Raw genomic sequence first — 26,784 nt, 5'->3', positions numbered from 1 at the left:
TAGCAGAAAATTCAATAGTAAGGCAGTACTTAATTATGTGGAGAAATGATATCAGATAGCAAATGATATCAGAAGCTTTTTGGGAAGAAGTAAATGGAAATTTCAGAGAAACAGATTTGTTCCAGCAGAGTGGAAACTGGAAAAATGAGAGCTGCCCAGGCTATAAGTGCTCCCTATCCCACTGCTGACTTGAAGATTGGGGGCAATCTATATCTATGCAGGGGAAGGGAGAATTTTCCTCATTATCTACCTTAATATTATTTTTAATAAAATTCCATTGCTTGGGTTATTTCTCCTGTGATTGGTTAGGTTAAAAAGAAAACATCAGGTATGTGTGTGTATGTATGTGTGTGTGTGTATACATATATATATATATCCACCCATACATATGTGTCATTTTTAGAAACCATACATAGAAGGATTTTGGTACTAGAGAAAGGCATTAACAGGGATGGGGAGAGATAGTTGGATGTCATGGTAAGCCTATCATAGCAATGACATATCTAGCAGTATGAATACATTGTGAGAAGGGTAATTTTAGTAAGAAGGCCAAGAGGCTAATCACTTGAAGGATGGGAAAAGGATCTATTGATCTGTGTCAATTTCTAGGAGGGTCACCTGGAAGCAGATACCAGGTCAGGTCCTTTACGTCTCACGATTCTTTGAATCTACAATAGAAACAAGTTTTCTCTTCCTTTGCCACTTTGATTGCATTGCAAATCAGTTTGATTAGCCTCTCATTCCTCCATAAAGTAAATGATTGAGTGACTTTGGTGCTTTAAATATGACAGGGACATTCTTCTCTTTAACAAAGATTGATAATTATAATTTCAGAACCCTTTCATAGATTGGCTTATGATAAACCTATTGGCTGCTCTCTAGGGTTATTGGCACATATGACAAAAGAGTGAACATACTGGTAGAGGTTATGTCATGGCCACCAAAGTGTTAACATCTTGAACAGGTTCTTATCTCCTATTTTCAAGCTATCATAGTTGATGAAGAATAGTGTTTGTTGAAGTTCACTATGAAAAAGGTAGGAGAGGGGAATTCATAAAATCATCCAAGATTAATCTTCTATTCAGTACAGATGGACTAACTTGGAACATCTGATAGATAGTTCTGACTATAGATATACAGTTATTACTGGTAAATTCCATTTGAAGTTAAATTTGTTACAAATTAAGAGTTTGTGGAAAGACCAGTTGGGTGATAGATGTATTGAATATTCAAATCTGGGTTTTTATGGTAGTATAGTGGCAATAGATTGATTGTCAGAAATAAAGGTGACAATGAATTTGAATTTTTAAAATAAGTTTTTTTAATAAATTTCTACTTAAATGGCTTCCTTAAAGTTTCAGCTAAAATCACACCTTCTACACTTTAAATTTTTAAAAAAAATAATTCCAGTGCTTTCATTCTTTTGATGATTTCCTAACTTGTATATAGCTTGACTATTTGCATGTTTTAGAATGTTTCATCCCTTGTATTATGAACTCTTTGAGACAGAAACCGTCTTTTGTCTTTCTTTGAATCCCTAGCTCTTAGCACAGTGCCTGGTTGGTGCCTAATAAATGTTTATCGTTGGCATCTTTTGCTTTTTGTTTCATTTTGAAATATATCCTTTCCACCTCTCCTATCCAATCCAGTTTCATCAATATTAAGGAACTGTGCTAAGCACTGGGAATATAATCAATAAAGGCAGTTCATGCCATCAAGGAATTTATACTCTAATGGGGGGAAATAACTCACAAAATTTGGATATTGATCATATTCCCTTTAAAGGAATCTGACAGAATGACTCCTGTTTCTATTTTTGGGAATAATTTTTAGCATAAATCTTTTTTTCCTTTCTTTTAGGTTTTTGCGAGGCAAATAGGGTTAAGTGGCTCGCCCAATTATTAAGTGTCCGAGTCCAGATTTGAATTCAGGTACTCCTGACTTCGGGGGCTGGTGCTCTATCCGCTGTGCCACCCAGCCGCCCCAGCATAAATCTTAATTGCTATTAAAATGTGTTAGCCCAGGGTGTTCTTTTCCCTTTTGACAATTCACTCAAAATTCTCTCCATCTCTTTTGGTGAGATTCTCCATTTTTAAATGTACCGTTGGGTTTTGCACGCTTTTGTAGATCTACAAACAGCTAAGGAATGGCTAGGCAGGAGGGTCCCGCATAGAGTATTTTAAGCAGATGGAGCTAGGCCGAGCACAGGCTGGCAGGCTTCCCGGCCCGCTGCGGGCCACGGCGCAGGCGGGGCCCGTCCCGGCCTTGCCGGCCGGGGCTCCACAAAGCCATTCCGCGCACGTGCTGGCACCGGCGGGTGGGGCTGCGGGTGAGAAGCGCGGCCCGGCGCCGTCCCTCCCCCCGGCGCAAGGCCAGGCCTCCCGGGGGCGGCCCCGGGCGCGCGGGCTCAGCTCCCGGCCGGGGGGGAAGGGGCGCCCCGGGCCCCGCGGCAGGGGCCGGCGGCCTCCCGGGGCGCCGCCTCCCGCTCTAGCCCCGCCCCGCCGTCCCCCGGCAGTCACCGCGAGATCTCACCGGCTCTCGCGAGGCTCGCCGTCAGCCATCTTGTTGGGGGTGCTGCGAGCCGGGAGACCCCCGGAATCGTTTCCCACTGAGTCCTCGCGCGTTCCCTCGCCTTCCTCTCTTCTGCCTTCTCCGTTTTGTCAGTACCCCCCCCCCACCCAGGGACCCCCGCGGCGGGGAGGGCAGCCCGGGGCTCCGCGCGCGTCCCCTCGCCTGAGCCGGGCAGCGCCGGGCGCAGAACCGGGAAGGGGGAGGGCCCAGGGAAACCGCCGCGGCCGCCGCCTCCGCCCCGGGCCGGGGCCGCTTGGGCGAGGGAGCGGGGAGGGGAGTGCGGGCGGCACCCCGAGCTGCGCCCCGCCTGCCTTCTCACCGAGCGGGGCGCGGGGGGCTCCTGCCACCGGCGCCGCCCACCGCGGCCCACGCGGGCGGCGGCGGCGCGCGGAGCGGGGCGGCGGCGGCGGGGTCCTGGCGTGGGCAGGCAGGGAGGGACAGCGCGGGCCGCGGGCCGCGGTGGATGGTGTCTAAGATGATCATCGAAAACTTCGAAGCGCTCAAATCCTGGCTCAGCAAGACCCTCGAGCCTATGTGAGTATCGGCCTTTTCGTTATTATTAGGATGGTGATGAGGTGTGGGGATGATCGAGGGACACGCGTGACCGTGGCTGTGTGGCGTGTGTGTACGTACACGGAGACATCCTCCATCGCCGCCTCTCCGGTTCCGCCGGGGGGGGGAGGGGAGCCGGGGCTTCTCGCACCTACCTGGCCGCCTTCCGCCTCGCCACGGCCCATGTGACCGCCCCCCCCGGCCCCCTCCTTGGGGGCCTCCCGTTATGACCCGCGGCTCCCCGTTACTCCTCCGTCGGGTGCCCTGCCCCCTCCCCGCGGCCGTTGTACACCCATGCCCAGCCCGCAGAGGGCCCGCAGGTTGTCAGCCGCCCTCAGGTGGGCACCTCTGCCTGCCCGAAAGGCCACGTTTCCCTCTGGCCGCCGGTGTAACAGGTAGGGCCGTCGGCAGGAAGCCCCCCGCTATTCCCGTTTCTCACCCATTGTTACTCGGAGCATTCTTTCCCTCTCTTCCAAATGTCCAGCCTGTAGGTTTCCCGGAGCATCGAGAACATCTGGATCTCCTTTAATACAGGGGAGCTGTTGGTTAAGTGGTTGTGTGGAGTAGGGAACAATATGGGCAGTGGGGGTGTTTGGAGAATAAGGTAAGAAAGAAAATTTAAATTTAAGAAATGCTCTTTTGAAAATTGAAGCTAAAAGGGAGAGAGATCGGAAGTGTTTTTGTCACAATTGGCTGTCATAAAATAGTTTGCAGCGCAGGATACTTGATTTTCCCCTGCACATGTTGATAGTTATTGGCCTACTGAGTCGTGAAGTCTCTTAGTTATTTTTTTTAACGTTTTTTTTTCTTTAGCACAGTTATCAAAAATTTTTCAGTTTATTCACACAACTTCTGTTGCTTTGACATTTAATACTTATCACACATATTTATGCAGTGGCAGGTACTGGGAAAAGTATTTTTTTAAATAAGACCTGGCATTTAATGTGGGGGTCTGGGATACAACATATAAACAAGTAACTAATGTTTTAAAAAAAGACCTCAAAAAGGTGCCAACCTAGGTACTAACAGCAGTTCACTTTACAGGCCTTATGCTTTCAAGTATCCTGTCAGCTTTACAGATTTGCCCCTCTTTCTGACTTCATAGAAGAGAAAATTAACAACCTTTTGTATACCCGTATTTTTTTTTAAATCTCAGACAAGTCATATTTTCCAAATAATAAAAACTCTTAGCAGCATACAGCTAACCTTTACAGACACTGTTTGATAGATGAGATGTGTTTTAGTGTTGACCTTATATAAATACTTTTGTTCACTTTGAGCCCCTACCAAAATTCTTTATCTTTCCATCTTATTGAACCTTTTTAACTTGACATCTTGTTCATTTGTTCTTTAATAAAAGGAGTGATTTGCTGCTCAAGTAAACAAAGCTGTCTCCAGTTACCTTAATATATTACTGTGCATGTATATGTGTCAATAGGTACCATATTATTATAACTTTGTGTCTGAATTTTTGAGGAAAATAATTTTTAAAAAATCAATACCAGCAAGGTTGGATTCTTATCAGGTTTAGTTTGAAACTAAAAAGGAAAATTTCTATTGTTTGATTATACTTCTATTAGTATATAGTAATTCAGAGTATGTGTGTGTGTGTGTGTGTGTGTCAACCCAGGTTGTAAATTATTTGAAAATGGTTGGATTTGGGTTTTTTAAATGCTTTTTAAGCACTCTTTTTGAAATTTTGTTTCTGGAATTTACCTCCTTTTATTCATTTTCCAAAGGGTTGGATTTGTATTGCCTTTTAAAATTAATATTTAATTTTACATAGAGCAACTTTAAAAACAACATACAATTTCTTGTGGGGAGAAATTTTGGGGTAATTTTCTCTCCCCCTCACCATCTAGATTAAAAAAGTTTTGAGATTTCAGAGTTTTTTTAAACAGAATTCAATGTTTTTCTTGTTTAAATATGCTATACGTGATAGTTTCAGAATTTTAGAGCTGACCAACTTTAAATGGTTGTTTTGGCAGATGAAAATTGTTTTTGCAGATGAAGAAATTGAAATATTGAGGTTAAGTGACTTATCCAGTTTCCAAACTAACTTTGTGCTAGAACTTGAACTTCTTCACTCCACCTACTTAATGCACCTTGATTGACAAATCCTAATTTAAAAATAATTTTTAAAGTACTTTTGACAAACAAGAGGGAGAGGAATGAAACTTAATAGGAATAAATATAAAGATTTACATGTGCGTTCAAAAACTTAAAGCTTTCTGACTTCAGGCTGAGGGCTATGGATCTAGGTAGGTGTTTCAATGAAAAAGAGCTAGAGGTTTTATTAGATTGCAAACTCAGTGTGAATTGGCTGTCATGACATTCAAAAATCTTTTACAAGCCTCTACTGCTTTCATGGAAGCACAATTCCTGATGCATGTATGGTGATTAATTTGCCACGTTAATTTTAGGCAGAACTTTGAGAAACTCCAACAGGCACAGGATAATCCTGAAAAAAAAGCATGTTAGTAAGAAAAAGAACTTCAGATACTTATTTAATTAGGAGAACAACAAAAGCTCATCTTCGAGGACTGTCATATGGAGGTGGACTTGTTTTGTTTGGCCCCAGAGAACAGAACTAGGAAGCTGGATAAAGAATTCCCAACAGATCTATCCAGAAGTGGAATGGGATGGCCTTTGGGGGTAATGGATTGCAGGTGAACTCTGAGTGACCCTTGACAATAGGAATTTTCTGCTTAAGCTTCTCAGATTCTTATATGGAGATATCTTTTTCTCCCTCTCTTCTTACTGAATCTTACCATCATAAAATTGCCCTCTATCTAAATTCAGTTAAATGGACTTTTAATGTGGCCTATGTAGACACCTGACCTTAAATGACTTTTAATGACATGTCAGTTCCACATCTGCAGTATCTTACCCACTTTTCTTCACTTATACTGCCACTATCTCTCACCTATTTAATTGATCTTGCCTCAATTCTCTCTTGCAGTTCCATCTTCCACTGCATAAGAAATTTTTCTAAAGTACAGGTTCCACCATACTACTCCTGGAACATTAAACTCCACTAGTTTCCTATTACTTCAGAGATCAAATATAGACCCCCTGGCATTTGAAACTCTTCCAGGTCTGGTTGCAGCTTGATTCATTACTCTCCTTCCAATATTCGGGTCCATTCAGACTGGTCTTGGTGTTCCTCACACTCCATCATCTTGGCATATGCTATCCCTTCTACCTGGAATGCACTCCTTTTTTCATTTCTTTCTTAGAATCCAAGTGTCTTTCAAAGTTCTACTTCTGGGTCATTTTCTACATGAGGCATTTCCCGATTTCCCAGCTTCCCCCAAATTAATGTGTATTTATTTTAGGTATATTTTGTAAATGCATTGATGTATAAATGTTGTCTCCCTTCAGTAGAGAGGAAGCAGCTCCTTGAAGTCAGATTTTGTTTATCATCAGTTTTTGAATTTTTAGCACCTAGCACAGAGTAAATGATTGTTTGGTTTCTGCTCTTTGTTTAAGAAAAGCTGAGAGAATTTATTGTATAGTAGTTAGCATGATAGCTTGTCTGCAAAAGGCTATGGAGCGGGGCAACTCTTGACTGAAAGATATTCAATCCTGCCTGATTTCCAAGGCTTGTGCTTTTCCTCGTATGGAGCAATGAATGGAGAGAGTGCTGGGCCTAGAGTCAGGACTACTGGAGTTCATATGTGGCCTGAGATAGTAGCTAGCTGGGCAAAGTTTTGGGCAAGTCACTTAGCCTCTGCTAAGTATTATGGGCTAAGAGGAGCCCTTATCTTAGAAGGGTTGTGAGGTGTTTTGTGAGTTAGTATTTGTAAAGTGCTTAACTTCAGTTGACACTAAGTGTGCTTTAGTGAAGTTTGTTTCCATTCTCCTTCCTTTCTGTCTCCTCTGGAACCTGACTTACATAAATTATATTCTTCAGCCTAGCTTCTCCATGGTTCTGTCATTTTCTAGATGTATTCAAGTCTTCATAAAAAACACAAGTCAAGCTTTCTTACATCATTTGTTTATTCATTTATTTATCTACCTACTATTTTACTATTTACTGTTCTATTTTTAATATTTTTAATTATCATTGAATCCATTTAAGTCTTGTGTGCTTTCTTGGATTGATCCTGATAATCTTTTGCATTTTTTAGTTAGTTGGAATGGAACTTCCCTTTTTTGTTATAGTTTTGTTAGTATTACATGGAAATGCAGTTGATTTCAGAGGGTTTATTTTATATACTGCAACTTTCCTGAAGGTATTGTGTCAATGTTTTTGTGGATTCCCTAGGATTTTTCCACTTGTACTATCAGCAGATAAGGGTGGTTATCTTTTATTTACCTAGTTTTATTCCTTTAATTTCTTGTCTTATGACTGTTGGTAGCCTTTACAGAACCATATCAAATAATACTTTTGCTCTTCAGTTTTGTACAAAAGCTAGTTGTACTACACTACCACCTTTACTTCATCTTGCTATAATCCTTTTCCAGTTATCTCCCCAAAGTACTATACTTTACTTTTCTTGGGATATTTTTTCTTTAATCTGAGAGATAATCTAATGCAGTGGTCTGCAAAGTAGATCATGGCTTGATCCCATCAGAAGATGGGAAGTTAGATTGCATCCTAGCCTCCTTATGATGGTTGACGGTTTATCTCCAGCAAAAGCACACTTACTTTAATCCCCCCCCTTCTCCACTTTTTTCCCTTCACTACACAAAGTTAACAATCTCTCCCTCTGTGGATGAGGAGTTCAGCCCTTGAACCAGTTGTAAAATAATCACCTTGTGAGAGTGATCATTGACTAATTAAAAGCCCCATTTTCTCTTCATTTTGGGAAGATTACACAGGAAGATAAGGCATATGTGACTTGCATCATGCATTACAGATGATATTTTAATCACATTTCTTTCCCTGAAACCCAGCCCCCTCCTGAATATCCCTGTTTGTCTTTCCATCCTTGGTATCAGCTTGACTCTTCCTACTCTTAGCCCATATATCCCCTTCATCAGCCAAGTTTGGTCACTTCTAATCTCTGTAACATCTCTCAGTGTGACACTTATACAGCTACTATCCTAATTTAGACACTTGTTATCTTTCACCTAGATTATTGCAATAGCAATCAATTCAACAAGTATTTGTTAAGCATTTGTAAAATGAAGAAATTACTGCTCACAATGAACTTTTTAATGGGGGGAGACCAGGTACATGTCAAAATACCTATAAATTAAATTTAAAGTGAATGAATACAAATTATGCCAAGTAGTTAAGTGTCAGATAGTTTAGGATAGAGAATACCATTGCACAGATCAGGAAAACCTTCATATAATTTAAAGATGATGTCTGCATGTTTTAAATTGGAGATAAGGAGGAAGTTCATACTAAGCAAAGAGACCAGCTAACATAAAGGTTTGGGAGATGGAGTGTGCACTCTGTGAAGAATAAAAAAGGAAACTAGTTTTACTGGATTACATAATTTGAGATGGGAAGAGTATTGTCCAATGAGATTGGATATGTGCTGTTATGTTTAAAGTTGTGAAGGACCTTCTTTTCTACATTTGGGCAAACAAAATCAGCTTCCCCAAGTTGAGTTTGGGAGAAGCCTGATAATTCTCTTGACTCTTTAAATTTTAGTGTTTCCTGATTAGTCTTAAGTCTTATGTAAATCTCTTTACAATCTAGTCCCTTCCTACTTTTCCAGTCTTTATGCTATCATCTTAGCATCCTAGATTCCTCTATAGCCATGGCTGCTGCTCCTTTATCCGAAGCTCTTCTCCTTTTACTTTGGCAGACTCTATCCCCATGTTTAGAATGCTCTTACTTCCCTGACTTTCTTCAAGATTCAACTTCACTTCTCCCTTGTGCAGGTTTTTCCCTGCCTCTTCCATCTTAGAGTGTCTTTCCCTCTGAGATTACTGTGATCTGTTTGGTATATGTCTTGGATATACCTCATTTATTTACATGTTTCTTTCATTAGAATAGGAGCTGTTCATTTTCCCAGGGGAATCCCTGCTCCTGGGGGGGGGGGGCGTGTATTATTTTTTTTCCCTTTCTTTGTCTCACCAGTGTTTAGCTCAGGGCCTGACATAGTAAAAATGCCTAACAGTGCTTGTTGATTGACTGAAAAGACATGCCTGGGGTCGAGGAGGAGAAAAATGTCTTTCTAAGAAGGCAGAGAGCCAATAGTAATGGGTGAAAATGGCATATGGACAGATTTTGTCATTAAAAAAATGGATTTTTTTTTGTTTTTATATCACCACTACTCCCTGATATATCTTCTAACTCTACCTGCCACCCTCTAGTGAAAGGACTATACTATAAAAAAAGGAGGAAATACAAATTTCAGCAAAACTAACCAACAAATATTTAACCAGTATATACAGTTTACACTTTCATAGTTGTATATATTGGCAAAGGAAAAAAGAGAGTGAATTTTCTCATCTTTTCTCCTGGGCCAATCTTGAACATTATAATTATGCAACATTCAGTTTTATAGTATTCTTTTACATTATCACTGAATTTTTTTCCATTTCTGCTTCTTCATTCTGTATAAATTTATTCCTCCTAATTCATTGTTCCTTACAGCATAAGATAATAATTTTATATTCTTATACACAAATTTTTAGCCATTCACCAAGCGAATTTTGTTTCTAATTCTTTTCCATTACAAAAAAGTTCTGTACTATTTTAATATGTTGTGTGAATATGTTGGTGCATATAGGACCTATTTTATGACTTTGACATCCTTAGAGGTGTGCCACAATAGGTTCTCTGGATTAGAAGATATTTTTATTCAAACATTGTGCATATTCATTAGCATAACTTGCAGAATGCTTTCCAGAGTGGTTGAAAAGGTTTACAGTTCCCATCATTATATCTGCTAGCAACACAGTTCCCCGTCATTGTCATTGTATCTTTTATGTAGCAACATTGACTTTCTGTTTTTATTTTCTTTGCTAATTTTCTAAATTATAAGTTGAAACTTTAGAATTAATTTGCTTTTCATTTCTGTTAGTGTGATTTAGACCTATATTTTGTATGGTTGTTAAGTAGTTTTTGCATTTCTTTTTTTTTAAACGTTTTTTGCAAGGCAAATGGGGTTAAATGGCTTGCCCAAGGCCACACAGCCAGGTAATTATTAAGTGTCTGAGGTCACATTTGAACTCAGGCCTGTGCTCTATCCACTGCACCACCTAGCTGCTGCATTTGCATTTCTTTTGAGAAATTTTTTGTTTATTCTCAGACCACTTAACTATTAGAGAATGACTTGTTCTTGTTTTGAGATATATATATATATATATATATATATATATATATATATCTTGGATGTAAGACCCTTCTGAAAGATATTTGATCCAATAGGCCAATTTTCCCTTAATTATCAACTTTTGTAATCTAAAATGCACTGATTTTGTTCATGTAGCATTTTTTTCAATTTCCTATAATTGAAATAATTGTATCTTTTGTGATTCTTTTTAATCCTTGTTATGAACCTGATTTGAGGGAAATCTTTTTTGAAGTGGTTAAAAGTGGCTACGTTTATTTTTAACTATATTCACTATGAATTCTTCTCACAATTCCCTTGACATCATTTCCCCATTCTCACTATTTTTTTCAAGTCTCGGATTAAAATTGGCCTTTCTCCTTCCTATCTATGACTTTTATTCTGTTCTTTTCTTCAGAAGAGTGCTTCCGTGATTAATTGCTCAGGTCTGCTTCATCCTTAAAAATCCATCACTCAAACTATTGTTCTACATCTTCCTGCTTTCATAGCTAAAATCCTAGAATAAATGTTTACTATTTTTAATTTATATCATCATCATCATCAATTATCATTATTATTATTATAGCTTTACTTATTATCTTTTAGTTTAAGATGACTATTGGATATCCAGATTGAACTGTGCAGTAGGCTGTTGATGATGCCTCTGAAACAGGGGAGAGATGAGGGCTAGATATGTTGATCTGGGAATCAGCTACTTAGAGTTGATAATTCAGAAAAGCTGGTAAGGATACTAAGGGAGAGCATATAGAGGAAAATAGGGCCCAACATAGAACAAACCTTGGAAAGCACTTACATGATACTAAGGAGGAAAACCTAGAGAGAGGTGAGGATGTAGAGAAGAGAGTGACAATCACAGCAAATGCAACAAATAGTTTAGAAGGATGGGGAATGAGAAAAAAAACCCCAAAATTTCAGATTTGGCAATTAAGATGTTATTGGAGACTGCTTTGGAGAAAGCAGTTACAGTTTAGTGATGGTTTAAGAATAAGAGAAGTGGAGGCAAGATACACAACTGCTCCCTAGTGCTTGGTTGTATAAAGGAAGGACATACAAAGAATAGAGACTTGGAGGGCTGACAAGGTTCAGTGATGGTCTTTTAAGAATGGAGCAGACTGAGCATACTTGAAGGCATTAGGCAATGCTATTTGAGTTTGAAATTTTGCTAATTGTCTATAGATAATGGGAGGTGTTGATCCTATGCACATGTAGAGGCCTTGAACTTGGCAGAGAGAAGGAAGACCTGTTGTTCAAATCCTACCTCAGATATTTTTCCCCTACTCCAAATCTGTTCAATTGTACACTGAGGATAAGAGTACCTACCTGTTGGGGTTGTTGTGAAGTCATTTCAGTTGTGTCTGACCCCCCTCTTGGGGTTTTCTTGTCAGAGATACTAGAGTGGTTTCCCATTTTCTTCCCTTCATTTTACAGATGAATAAACTGAGGCAAGCAGGGTTAGGTGACTTGCCCAGGGTCACACAGGTAGTAAGTGTCTGAGACATGATTTGAATTCAGAATGAGTCTTTTTGATTCCAGAGTCTAGTTTTCTATCCACTGAATCCACCCAGCTGACTTGATAAGGTTATAGCTAGGAGCAAATAGGGTAATAAATGTAAAAGCACTTTACAATCCTTAAATGAACTATAAAAGTGTTAAGCTATATATTGTTTCTTGTTCTGAGTAAAGATTATACTCTTAATTTCTTTGTATTTTCCAAATTTAAGTTTACTGGCTTTTTTTTTAAAAGCTAGGCAGTGATACTAAAATCCATGTCCCTTAACCCCTAGTAAAAGCCCAAATTCTAAAATCTCTGATGTGAGACAAAGACCTTTTTATTAGGGGCAGGTACTTAAAAATATTTATCTTAGTTTATTTTGAATTCCATCTTAAACTTATTTTCTTTTTAAAAAAAAGCATAAATTTAAAATGTTAAGGCTAAATAGAAATACTGAGGCAATGTTGCACAATGATTTGACTTGGCTTTGGAGTTAGAGATATCTGTCTGAAGTCCTTCATCTGACAGATTATCTAATTAGCCATGAGCTACCCTCATTTAACCCTTTGGTGCCCACAGGTATCACTTTAAAGAGAGTTTGAGTGGTTGCTGATCTGCAGTGATAAAGTGAATGTCCACATTGGAAATATATAGAAATTGTGGATTTGAACTAAAAATAAAATATAATTTTAACTGAATAACCCTAAGAAAATATAGTCTTTCTTAGGTTCTTTTCAGTATTTGGGTTATTATTATTATTATTATTATTATTATTTTAGGTTTTTGCAAGGCAAATGGGGTTAAGTGGCTTGCCCAAGGCCACACAACTAGGTAATTATTAAGTGTCTGAGACTGGATGTGAACCCAGGTACTCCTGACTCTAGGGCCGGTGCTTTATCCACTGGGCCACCTAGCTCCCCTTGGGTTATTATTTCTGAAAGGTCTAACATTATTCTTATATTTTATTTTAGTTACCTGTAATTAAAATTACCTATTTTATCTTTTGCAATTTGCTTTTTAGCCATAGCTTTGAAAGATATTACAATTTATTCTCTTCTACTTTGTTTATGGCATGTGCTTTAATATTCAGCTAATGTATCCATTTTGAGTTTCAAATAGAAAATTTTTAAGTGTCACTTAATTTTTGTCTCTGTATGTACAGTTCTTCATTACTACTCTAAAAAAGTAATTATTGTAGATATTTTCCTCCAAATGAATTTCATTATTTTGTCTTAAGTGTATCAAGTTCCTTTGGTATTTTGATTATTCATAGTTAGAAAAATAATTTCATTTTGAGTCACATTATTGTGTACTTATTAGGATGATTTTCATCAGATTTAACCCTCCATTCATACTTTCATCTCTTAAAATAAAAATACATAAGAATACAACTATCTCTTTATATTTTCATCATTATTATTGTAATTATCACCTTTTTATTCCTAATAAGATATTGGTAGTTAAGTGGGACTGGGACAAACCCAAGATACTCTGTTATGCCTATGAGACATACCTTTTTGAGGTAGTACATTAGAAGCATTAGGTATAGGAAAATTATTTATTATTTGTTGAAATTTTCTTTTGTTTTAATAGAGCTTGACCTGTATTTTGAAGATTAGGAGGTATTCCAGATTTGGGAGAAAATCAATTTAGTAATAGGTTAATGGATCCCTTAACCAGTATGTGCTTTATATAGTATGTAAATTGCCAATTTGTTGGGAACTTTTGAAGCAAATTACAAAACATTTTATTTTAAACTAGAAGTAAAATTAGTTCTAAAGTTCTAAAGGTTAAAAATATCTTGGTCAGTGAAATGAGTTAAATGATCAGTTAAATGAGAATGAAATATATATTCTCTTAAGTCTCAAACCCTGGAATTGAGGAAAAGTTTCTATCAAAATCTTCAAAAGAAGAGGCAACAGAATTTCTCATAGATAGCTAAACTCTTTTGAATGATAGCATATTTCACTTAAGGGGTTCCATAGAATTCTGGAACTTGAATTACAATGTTACTTGTAAGTATATCTTGAAGACCTCAAAACCTGCAGCAGGGGTCTTGACCTGGGTCTTTGAATTTAAAAACAAATAGGTTTATTTTGATAGGTATATTGAACTGTAGATGGTTTGTCTTATAAATTTGTGCATTTTATTTTGCGTATTTAAAAATATTCTAAAAAATAATTCAAAAGACTGCTGAAGGGATTCTCTGACACAAAAATATAAGAATCACGGATCTATAGAAATTCTTTTTCCCTTTGAATTCTGCTTCTTTTTTTCCTACGATAAAGACATCTATATTTGCTATAACTTTAAACATTGATATTTCATTTTATAAAACTTTGAAGCAATGATTATTCTGTATTAATTTTGATATTAGAATATGAAATGATGAGATAATTAATATCCTACTATAGCAGATTGAAAATGAATATTAAATTTCCCCCCATGTTTATGTTCTAATTTAAAATCTAAATTATGAATATTTGGAGAAAGTGTAACTTGACTATGCATATTTAGAGAACAGTATCACTGAAACAACATAATTAGAAATTTTTTTTAAATTAACTTGGTGGAAAGATTGTGGCTTCTAGATTGTGGGTTAGAATTATACCTCTGTTATTATATATTATTAATCATCATCATCATCATCTTATTGAGAGAAAATCATCTCTGGATTACTCACCCAGCCCAGAACTCCCTAGAGTTCTTCAGAGATCCTTGGATAGAGAAGCTGAAGTAGATTGAGGGTCAAAGACAGAGGAACCTTCTTAGCTAGGTAATTTTAACTTACATCCCTGACACACCTAGACTGAGTCTGCACTGATGCCCTTGGTATAAGAGAATATCTTTGGAGTATATTCTACTTGGGGGTTTGGTCCTATATCTCTCCCAGCCCTAGCCTTCTCCAAATAAGTAATTGGCTGATTAAACCCAGCTTGAGAGACAAGGTGGTTCTTAGCAGGACCAGAACAGCACTCTAGACCTGAGCCAAATAGAGCAGGCCCAGCCCCAACACTTCCAAAACCGAATTTGCCTTGCAGAGAAAGAACGGGGTTGGGGTGATCAGGGCGGAATTAGTGGCTAAAGCCTAGCAAAAAGCCCAAGATAAAATCTAGTTTGATCTGTTCAAAGCCTGTGTCTTTTAGGATTCCTATATAAGAGAAGTTTCTGAGCCTAGATGTAAGGGAAAAGGAATTACGGAAGAGATTCCAGCAGAGAAAAGTACTGGGGACCCTGTAAAAAGAGGTGGTGCCCAAGCAGAGTTTAGCACTAGCTGTAGCCCCAGGGTTCCTTAAAAGAAGAAATAGTTTGGTCCTTAGGACCAGGTAGCTTTGTCTTGTTCATGCTATTCAGTTTTGGAGCTTGGTTCAAGTTCAGCTCCTCAACCCAACCCACACCTCCCAGCACACACATAACACTGATACAAGGAAAACTGTGAATACCATGAGGAAATATATACAAGTCCAGGGGATAAACCTGAAAGAGCAATATGAACTTTCAAGAAGACCAAATAATCCCTTGAAAGAAAATGCCTTGGCCCCAAAGACTTCAAGAGTTCCTTGAAGAAATTTTCATAATAGAAAAGCTGGGGAGGGGAGCAGAGGGAGAGAAAGATAGGTATCTTAGAACAGATGGTTAAAAAAAAGTAGAATAAACTAAATAACTCAGTAAGACAAGAGATATCAAAACAAAGGTCTAGATACCTATTTCAGGAAATTATAAATGAAAGATAGCAGTCAAAAAGTTCAAAACTAAGAAACTACAATAAGAATTACATGAGACTTAGTTACTGCTGCAAATGAGGAGAGCTTGGAATATTTTTTTTTTTGCCTTTTTTTGGGGGGGGGGGGGACTTTTGCAAGGCAGTGGGGCTTGTCCATGGTCACGCAGCTAGGTAGTTATTGTCTGAGGCTGCATTTGAACTCAAGTCCTCCTGACTCCAGAACCAGTGTTCTATCTACTATGCCACTTAGCTGCCCTGAGCTTGGAATATTTTTAGCAAACAATTAAAATATTGATGTGCCTTTATTTTCTAAGTCTTCTCATTTTAAATCAGTGATGGTGAATATACTGTGGTCAGAATTTTCATAGGAAGACATTTATACCTTGAAAATTTACTTTACCCCTGAGTAAATATTAATGAAATAAATGAAATCATGGAAACTTAGAAAGGCATTTAGAGTAGTCAGTCTGAAGACTTCCAGGGACATTTTTCTTTTTCTTTTACATCTCCTCTCCCATCATTTCTCAGACCCTTTTCACATTTCTCACTGGTGCCTTTCTTTTCATTACCACCACATTAGATAAGGCCCTTTTTACTACATTGGACTACTGTAATAATATCTTTCTGACAATTCTTTGCACTTCTGCTCTGTATCTTCCTGTTCACTATTGTCTTCACAATGTTTTCAGAATAGCTTTCTTATAGATCACTTTTTTGAACAAAACTTTCAGTAACATCATCTATCTTCTAAAGTTCTTTATCCTGTCACTCAAAGCTCTCTATAATCCAGTCTTGCATTGCTCCCTTCCACAAAATTTTTGATCCGACCAAACTGGATGCCTTATTTTTTTGATTTCTTATATTTCCTCCCTTTCTGCCACCTTTCTCCCTCACCCCCCCCCAAATTAAAAACTGAACTCTTGTAGCAATAAGCAGTCAAGAAAAATAAATTTCCATCTTAGCCACGTCCAAAAATGGACTTCATTCTGCATTTTTATCTACTATCAGGAGATCAAGAGCATTCTTCATTTTTAGGCCTCTAGAATTCCTATATGTCCTTTAAAGAACTATTTAAAGGCTACCTCCTTTATGACACTTTCACTGTTGGACATTATATAGGACTTTACATTTCTCCTTTGAACTTTATGTAGGTTGATTAAAACTAGCAAGCTACTAGATCATAAACTACCTTGATGGAACTTCGATAAATTTAGATTTCCCTGGAGTTTAGCATAGTGCTCTTTGAAAACTTAAACAATTTACTTTAATTTGGTAAGGCATTAATAAATAGTAGGACACCCCAGTAGTGAGTTAATTATAAATAAAACTTTATAAATTAATAAGTAATATATAAATATTTGTTGTTCCTATTGTTAACTTGCCGATAAAGGAAAAAATGGTAGCTGACTAATTTTGGATGGGGAAAGAAATAGGTACAAACTTTGTAGTTTGGATTGTATTTTGCTAATGTTTATAATTGTGGACTTTCTATTCTTTGGGTATAAAATGAATAAAAGGAAGAGAGGGAGAGAAGAGGAAACTCTTGCAATAAGACAAAGTGGTTGTAGTGGTTTGGTGTCTATTGGTGCCCTCCCTTTTCTTCATTGTTTCTAGTCTACCTCCTTTTAGTAGAAGGCAAATAGTAGGCTTAACTTTATGTTCTGAATGTCTTATGTTCTTTGTTGACCGGTGGTCCAGGATTCCCTGATAATGCCAAAAGAGAATGATGCTTTCATACTTCAGGTTTGTATGTGACCAGAAACCCTTAGAGATCTCATTCATATAGAATATTTCAGTGGTACATTTAAATAGTTGTATTATCAGGTTTTTATTCTTTGCGTACAAGAAATTAAAAAAATAGGAATTGGGACTGTTCACTAGTTTCCCCGATATATATTTTAATAATGTACAACTTTTGCCTAATGTTTATGTTGGCTCTCTTTGTTATTAATATCATAATTATTTCTGTTTGAGGCATTATGCTGTATTGGATAGAGTTTTGGACTTTGAATCAGGAAAATCTGGATTCAGATTCTGCCTCTATTGTATGCTATTGACAAATGATAAATCTCTGAACCTCAGACAACCCCTTAAGATTCTTTAAGTTACTAATATGCTGAGCCCCCCAGTATGTGAGACAAATTCTTGTCACATTTCCCAGTGATAAAATCCTAGGTCTTTGTTTTATTTTCTTAATATGTGGAAGGCAGGACTTTACCTTGTGGTCATTCTTGGCAGAATTAAAGTTTTCTGGTTACAAAAACAATTAGCAAGCCACAGAGAAAGTATACTGTGGAACCTTCTTTTCATGTATATTTGTGTATAAAACCATCTTATTTTTAAAAAAATGAACTTAGGTTAGACTCTCAGTTATCCTGTGCTGAAATATGAAAATATTTAGGGCCTTCCCTCTTTTATTCAATTGTAACCATCTTTTCCAGGAGACTACGATCTTACCTCTTACTTCTGCTGAGGGAAATCTATTTACTTTTCTTTGATTTTTGCCTGAGTCGTCAAATTATTTTTGTTAACAAACTTTTGCCCTTGTCTCTTCATATTTATTATTTAGTCACCTCTCTGTATTAGTCAGGCATAGCCAGGAACACAAGTTGGAGGAATATGTTGTGGAACATCTGTCTCTTCACCTTAATGCATTAACAAAAATTTTTGTGATGAAGTATTATGAGGCCTCAGGTGGGAAGTCCTCTTTCAAAAAAAATAACATCTGCAAAATTGTAGAGGGTGTAACCTATATCATTGATTTTTTTTTTTTGCAAGGCAGTGGAGTTAAGTGACTTGTCCAAAGTCACACAGCTAGGTAATTATTAAGTATCTAAGGTCGGATTTGAACTCAAGTCCTCCTGACTCCATGGCCAGTGCTCTATCCACTGTACCAACTAGTTTCCCTTATATCATTATGATAAAAAATTTCTCCAATATTTTTATTGTTCTTTGTGTGGTGTTATATAAAAATTTCCCTAATAATGAAAGTCTTCCTGCTACTTTTTTATATATTTAGTAATACTTTTTTTTCTTTTAGTTTTTATAAGGTATTGGGGTTAAGTGACTTGCCCAAAGTCACACAGCTAGGTAATGTGTCTGAGGCAGCATTTAAACTTGGGTCCTTCTGACTCTAGGGCCTGTGCTCTATCCACTACGCCACCTAGCTGCCCCAAGTAATAGTTTTTTCAATTGTATTTTGACAAAGGGCTTCCTTCATGTTTTTCTGTTATGGTAATAGACTCAAACTCATGTTACATCTGTAATCTAAAACATATTAAAGGAAACATACTATTTATAAACTTAATTTCCACTTATCATTTACAATTTCTCTTATGTCTGCAAATAATTTTGTTCACATACCTACATTAAAAATTCCTTTTTGTTTTTAGCTGTGATGCTGACCCATCAGCTCTGGCTAAATATGTTCTTGCTTTGGTAAAGAAGGATAAAAGTGAAAAAGAATTGAAGGCATTATGTATCGATCAACTGGATGTATTTCTTCAGAAGGGTGAGTGGGAATTCTTCTTTTAATAAACTTTTAAAATATTTTTTTAAAAAATTGAAATATAGATAGGATACAGTTTAACAAGTAGTATATAATAGTACCACTTAATTGTCATAACCAAATTTTGCTAACATCAGAAGTTAACTTGCTCTTTTTTTACTTGTATAAGAAAATTGCTGAAATCAAAAAATGTAATAATATTTTGAATTTTATTAAAAATTTTGTCAGAATATTTGTCATAACTAATTTATTGCTGTGATTGAATGATTAAAAACTTAGAAATGTCCCTTACCCATAGGTTTTCTAATTCTTCTTTTTAGAGACACAGATATTTGTAGAAAAACTTTTTGATGCTGTGAATACGAAGAGCTACCTACCTCCACCTGAACAGCCATCATCAGGAAGTCTAAAGGTAGAATTTTTTCAACACCAAGAAAAAGATATAAAAAAGGAAGAGGTAGGAATTTGGGTCATATCTTACAAGCTGTTTAAGTTGTCCATATGACATCAGCATTGATGAATTTATTTGCCATATCCTGTTGTTTTGGAGGCTTATTATAATCATACCATTATTATTAGAATCAGATTTGCAAATATCTTTTTTACTTTGCAGTATTATTAGATGCATGTAATGAAAGAATCCCTCTTCAGACCTAATCTGAGATTTATGCAAAAATTCTTAACTTCAGACTTAAAGGAGCCCTGAAATATCATTTTCTGTGTTTCATTTTTTAGGATTTTTCCATTTTATTTACTGCTGCCAGTTTACACTGAAATTCTAGTAGCTGCCTGCTAGTGTTTGAGAATTGCAGTGGCAGCAGTAGTAATTCATGGAAATTGAGTCATCATGTGTGTTCAGTCAGAACTATTATGTTATTATTTAGACTTTTGTTTTAAGAAGTATTTGGGGCAAGATGGGTAACAAGAAAGGGGTAGGCCCCTTGCTTGGGGTGGATGGTGTAATATTAACGACGACAGAGAGAAAGTGGAACTACTCAACTGCTATTTTGCTTCCGTCTTCTCTGTCAAGGAGAATGATCTTCAGACTGGAAAGGATAGAACAAACATGGTTAAAAGGGAATTGGAGCCAAAGATAGGTGAGGAGATAGTGAGAGAGCACCTAGCGACTCTAAATGAGTTCAAGTCTCCTGGCCTGGACGAATTACACCCTAGGGTGCTGAAAGAACTCACAGATGTGATCGCTGAACCGCTGTCGGTGATCTTTGATGAATCGTGGAGAACGGGAGAGGTGCCGCGGGACTGGAGACGGGCAAATGTCCCAATTTTCAAAAAGGGGAAGAAGGTGGATTCCACAAACTACAGACCGGTGAGCTTCACGTTCATCCCAGGCAAAATTCTAAAACGGATTATTAAACAGATGGTTTGTGAGCACATAGAAAGGAAAGCAGTGGTCACTACAAGCCAGCATGAGTTCACTAAGAACAAGTCATGCCAGACTAACCTCATTTCTTTTTTGATTAGGTTATTAAAGCATGGGAATGCTATAGAAAATATTATATCTGGATTTCAGCAAGGCATTTGACACAATTTCTCATGGTATCCATGTGGACAAGATGGAGAAATGTGGGCTGGATGATAGTACAGTTAGGTGGATTCAGACCTGGTTGAACGACTGTGGACCCCAATATGTATTGGTTAATGGATCGACGTGAACCTGGAGGGTGGTCATTAGTGACTTGCCAAAGAGCTTTGTCCTCTGCCCTGTTCTATTCAGCATTTATATCAATGACTTGGATGAAGACATTGATGACATGCTTATCAAGTTTGCAGATGACATGAAGCTGGGGGGGATAGCTAATACATTGGATCACAGAATCAGGACCCAAATACTCTCATCGGATTGGACTGATGATCCGAATCTAACAAGATCAAATACACAAGGGATACATATAAAGTCTTGCCCTTAGGTTGAAAAAATTAACCGCGCAGAAGTTCAGATTGGGGGTGATATGGCCAGAAAGCATTTCATATGAAAAAGAATTATATTTTTCTTAAGAAAGCACAGCATAAGTTGACAATGTTATATGGCTACCAGAACAATTAATGCAGTCTTAGGCTGCAGTAATGGAAACATAGTGTCCTGAACAGGTAAGGGGATTGTTCCACTGTATGCTGCCCTGGTCAGACTATAATCTCAGCATTGTGTTCAGTTTGGATATCCTAACTTAAAGTTGGACGTGGAAAAGTTAGCGTTTCCAGGTGATGATAACTAGAATGATGAAGGCATTGGAATATGTCTGGGCGATATTTAAATGAACTGAGGGTGATTAGCTTGGAGAATAAAAAGACCAAGGGGAACATGATATCTGTCTTTAAGTAGTTTGAAGAGCTTTCATTAAATTGATTCTGTGTAGCTCCAGAGTACAGAACTAGGAGCAAAGTGTAGAAGAAGAAAGGGAGGCACATTTTGATACATCATAAGAGACAGAACTGTTTTGAAAGGAAATAAGCTTTTTTATAAGCTACCCATTACTTGTTGTGTTCAAGCAGGTAAATCATCTGCTATGGTTATCATAGCAAGAAAACTTAGCATAATTTTTGAATTTCTCTTAGGTTACTAGTCAACAATTGTTAATTTCATACACCACACAAAAAATGGGATAGCCTTCCTCTGTAATCTTGACCCTTGCAGGTTGTAAAGCATGTATAAGAAGAACATGAAGGTACTTGGTATCTCACGGTGGTCACTAATTGCATCATCTAAATACTTGAAAACGCTAACATGTTTTTGAAAGTTTAAGTAGGAATTAATTAAGACATTTATTTCTGGGATTGGAATTTAAGAATCTGGGTACAGACTATAATTTTTAATTTAGGAATTATGGTAGAATTGCAAAGGTACAATTAAATAGGTTGCTTCTATTGAAGGGATGCCATGAGGAATGTTGGCATTTGTTTTTTCTGAGCCCTATTTAAATCAGATCCATGTGATATGGGAATTGACTTCCCTTTAGCCTTATAAGCAAAATTAGTTTTAAGTTTCCTATTTTACTTGACTCATATGGGGTAAATCAGTCTTTGACTCTAGTGTCATCTTAACTTCTAGTCTGTGCACTGTGCACAAATAGAGGAAATAGATCAAGATTAGTTGACATAAATAGAGTGCTCTGGCAGGAACTACAGTGGGGAGCAAAAGGAATCAGTATGTAGTTTTTTTGCTTCTTAAAATGTGGTATAGGTTCCTCTGGATTTGTTCAGAGATTCCTCCTATGGGTCATCATACCATGAATTCAAATTCAGGAATGCCCTTAAGAATTACTGACACTCGTGACTAGGGAGAGAGATGAGAATGCTTTTATCAAGCAGTCAGATGCAGATTCCAAGGACTAGTGAGAACCTTTTGGGTGTAAATACCTGAAATTTCTGAACACAATATAAGGACATAATTGTGTTTTGAGGAGTGCTATGTTTCTTCTACCGAATTATATGTCCAAATCTTTACCTCATTTGAACTGTTGATGTATTATTTTATTGTTAACTCTTTGGCTATTGCTTGACTTAGTTTTTGTTTTTTATTCATTGCATTTTGAGAGTATCAGTGTCTTTTGGCCATCTGGGCTAACCATTATGGATTGTTTTTGGTGTAGGCAATAGAAATCCTTCATGAAAGTTTCTTTCCAAGAGCAATAGGAATAAATTATCTCTTGAATGAAGTTTTGAGTTAGAACTAAAGGGAAGACAGTTTTAGGTGAGTTTTATGTGTAACTTTACTTGATGGTAAGAGCTTTTTTTTTCCATGTCTTCAAATATGTTTAGAGATTAAACATGATGCAGAAGAAGAAGAGCATGGGGTGGAGATCATATGAATATAAGCTATTATCACATGAACATTGTATATCACATGAATATAGGTTTAAAAAGGTAGAAAATGAAAAGGAAAGCTCATTTTTTTTGGCTTAGTAGTTATTTGTCTTTGAAAAAAATTAAGATTTTAAAAATAAGAGTACCTGAGAAGAATGGTTAGGTAAATGTTACTCTTCAACTGGAGAGACTGTGAATTTATGTTTAAAGACTCTAAATATAATAACTCTTTAGTTATTTAGAAATGATGGCAAAATGATAATTTCCTAATTGCCATGTGTTCTAAGAAGAATGAACATAAAACTCATACAACTGAAAAAATGAATCAAATTTGCCTTTGTTTTTCTTTTAAAGACTTCAAGGTGATCATGATAGTTCACTTTGTTTTAAAATTTCCTGCTAGACTATGTCTTTGAATTATCAAATTTAGTTTGTCTAAATATTTTAAATTTAGTAATTCTTCAGTTGTTTCAGTTTGCCCCATTTTGTGAGTGATTTAGATTTATATATCATTAATACTCAACTCCAGAATTGTAATAGTTTTTTTTTAAAAAAATGCCTGGTTTTAAAATATAATTACACACATAAATTTTAAGTACAATTTACTTTGGCCTAAAATTAAGGAATATCTTTTTTTATTATTAAAAAAACCCAGCCCTTTAAATAATTCTCTGAAAAGAATTTTCATATTTTTTAAAAATGATAGCAGTCATTCTTGCAAAATTCTGTGGTTTTTCCAACACTTCTAATTTTTGGAGAAATGGTTGGCAAAATGTGCTATTTCTAGAGGAGAAGAGTGTTGAATAGAAATAAGCTATATTATGTATATTTGTCATTTAAAATAATTTTTCTTTCCAATCGTCATATTTCTATAAGACCTCCCTTTTCCTTTCCTGACTTAGCAACCTAATCCCTACTTACCTTACCACATATAAGGTAAGGGATTGTTACCTTGCCTCCTATAGTAATTGGTTCATTTCAGCTATCTTCTTTAATTTGACTTCAAGATTCCACTTTTCTTCATCTTTTGCCTAAGTAGCTTGGCATATAGTGATACTTCAAATAAATACTAATTGATTTATTGGCCTATTATTTTTATCCACCTTCCAAGCAAATTCTTTTCAAGCCTTCTTACCTCACCCAAGTATAGTCTTTCACCTTCCATCTCTACCTACACTCCACCCCTCCCTGTTTATACCTCTTCATGGGGAAAGAGTGAGACATAGTGGAGGTTAGTTTAATAATTGCATCCCAGTGTTAGGTGGCGTCAATACAGTGTGGAGCTGGAATTTAGAACCTCTCTGGAATTGTATGGAAACAGCATAGAAACCTTTTAGAGCTAGGATTAGGGAATTAGAGAAAGCCATGTTTAAGAGAGAGAAGGGTTAGAGAAAGAACATCTGATTTGAGTTTATCTGAGGATTTTTTCTTTTTACCATGAGATGAAAGCCAGCTAAAGAATTGACAGTGCAGGGCCATCATGGTGCTGTTAGACCAGGACTGCTTCGTATTAGGTACTTTGCTGTCTTGCTGAAATAGTAATTTTATGATAGTCCTATCACAATACTAACTTGTTATATATTTTGTTAATGAATTTGTCCAACTCATTGAAACTAATTGAACAAAAATATTTATTTTCTGAAGAAATGAAATAAAAGTTTTTCTTGATTATTTTTTAAAAAGTCTTCACTTTATAAAACATTGTCCTTTTTATTTTATATGTGTTTAAATACTTTTAAACATTTCATTTTTGACTCATGCTTGACTGAATTGAATATGTCTAATCAGTAATTGTATATTTTCATTTAATGTTTATAATAAAGTATATAGCATTATGAATTATTTAACTTATTAAAATTTTAACTTGATACATAGTATTCATTGCTGAATATGCTTTTTGAACAATTCTTTCCTGAACTGCAGATTGCAAAGGAGGAGGAACGAGAGAAGAAGTTTTCTAGAAGGTTAAATCATAGTCCTCCCCAATCAAGTTCCCGGTACAGAGAAAATAGGTGATAAATTCATTATAAATTGTTAAGATTAAATGATTTAAGACTGTTGTATACTTATTTCAGACTTAAATTAGCTATTTATATATGATTTAATGATTGAGAATGTCATTGGCCCCAAAAAGATCTGGAATTTCTTTGTATATGATCTCTTAAGAACTTTCAGCTTCACACTCTGATTCCTTTTGTATGTTCCTTCTCTTAGAATTTATAAAGCACAGGTTATCTGCAAAACATTGTCCTAGGGTTTAGGGAAAAAGATTAGAGATAATTTACACATGGGAGCTTCTCTAAAGACAGAATTGTCTACCTATTAAGTGGTAACTAAGTGGCAAAGTGACTGGAAAAAGGAAGATCTGAGTTCCAGTGTTGCCTTAGACACTGTGTGTCACTTAACCTCTGCCTGCCCCAGTTTCTTCAAGTCTTATAAAAGGGATAGTAATAACACCAGCCTCCCACATTTGTTGTGAGGAACAAATGAAATAATAATTTGCATTTAGCAAAGTGCCTGATACATATTAAGTAATATATAAAAATTAGTTATAATTGCTAGTTACTCATACTGTACAATGATTTTTATTGCAATAGCTATGTATGTATATATATATATATAAGGAGAAAGAAAAATAAAAGGGACTATTCTACTTCAAAGAAAAAAGTCGTTTTCCTTAGAATTAGTCTTTATTCCTTATTGATCAAATTCCTTATTTTAAAGATGAAAGAAATAAATTAAGGCCTATATCAGGGGTAGAAAACCTTTTTTTCTGGCAAGGACCAAAATTTTAAAAATTATATATTTAGTCAAACATTTAATTAATTCACCCTGAAAAACTCCTAGATGTATTGAATTTTGAGTCCCACCTGAGGGTTACCTTGGCAGTACCAGAACAAATGATCTGCCTCTGGTCTAGATAGATTAATTGGGTAGGACTAAGGAAGCCTACTTGCAGAAATTGATATTTGAACTGATTTTTAAAGCATGGGATAGGATTTCAAAATACTTAGATTAAGGAATGAGTTTCAGAAGACATTGTTGACATAAAGAGCAACATGAACAGGTAGGGGACATTACTTGTTATAATTTTATTTTTACCTTGCAAGGTTTCATATTTTCATTATATTCACTTTAGGTGTTAAAATACCTTCATTATTTTCAAGTTTGGGTTGTATCACACACAGGATTGAGGAATAGATTGAGTTTTTTCCTGTTGTTTTCCCTATTAGGATAGGCACTGAAATAAGTGATCATATTCTAGGATGTGGAATTTGAAGGAAAATTTGTCTTCTGTTTCAGCACAGCTAAAAATCTGTAATTGAAAGAATACCTTTAATGTTACTTGTTACCCAAGAATACCATGTACAGTTGAATGAGTGCTTATTATATGCTAAAAAATGAGTTTTGAGTCTAATTTATATCTCATTTTTCTTTTATTAAAGCACATGGATTTTTTTATCTACCTAGAATTTTATATTCTAGTGCAACATTTTCCTCTGTTATTTCATTTGGTTTCCAGTTTTTTTTCCTTTTTATTGTGTCAACATCTTTCTCTGCAAAAAACAACAAAGCAAATCCATGCTTGTGATATAGTCAAATGCCTTATGGAGATGTAGACTGTTGAACCTTTTTATTTTGGATCATCAAGTCTCATCTGTAATTTGATTTGTAAAATTATTTTTTTTCCCTTTGAAAGAAGTTAGAATAGTAAAATAAGACATTTTTATTTTTTCTATTTCTAAAGATTGCTAAGTTTTATGATCGTTGGCCTGATTAATTATTTGGACATTAGATTTGATAGTAACTTTCAGATTTTTAACTGGAAGCTTTATTTCTTACTAGCCTAAAT

General features: G+C 36.4%; 1 protein-coding gene across 17 annotated transcripts in view; it reads left to right on the top strand.

Annotated features, from left to right (window-relative positions):
• Positions 1-2,973: 2,973 nt before the first annotated feature.
• RBM26 (RNA binding motif protein 26) overlaps positions 2,974-26,784 on the top strand; it is a 104,727-nt gene continuing 80,916 nt past the window's right edge. For 7 of the 17 annotated variants that reach the window (XR_012469506.1, XR_012469508.1, XR_012469507.1 and 4 more), the window contains exons 1-5: positions 3,120-3,518; positions 18,994-19,112; positions 19,430-19,566; positions 20,140-20,436; positions 24,855-24,943. Coding sequence is in view for 12 of the 17 variants with exons in the window: in XM_074191865.1 (XP_074047966.1) it covers positions 3,418-3,518; positions 18,994-19,112; positions 19,430-19,566; positions 20,140-20,436; positions 24,855-24,943 (743 nt within the window). In the remaining 5 variants the exon portion in view is untranslated. The other 10 variants (XM_074191874.1, XM_074191873.1, XM_074191866.1 and 7 more) reach the window with 9 other exon arrangements.

The sequence above is a fragment of the Macrotis lagotis genome, chromosome 6 (assembly GCF_037893015.1).
Source record: "Macrotis lagotis isolate mMagLag1 chromosome 6, bilby.v1.9.chrom.fasta, whole genome shotgun sequence".
Lineage (NCBI taxonomy): Eukaryota > Metazoa > Chordata > Mammalia > Peramelemorphia > Peramelidae > Macrotis > Macrotis lagotis.
The sequence above is the reverse complement of the archived record's forward strand: the minus strand, read 5'-3'. Positions and strand labels throughout refer to the sequence as shown.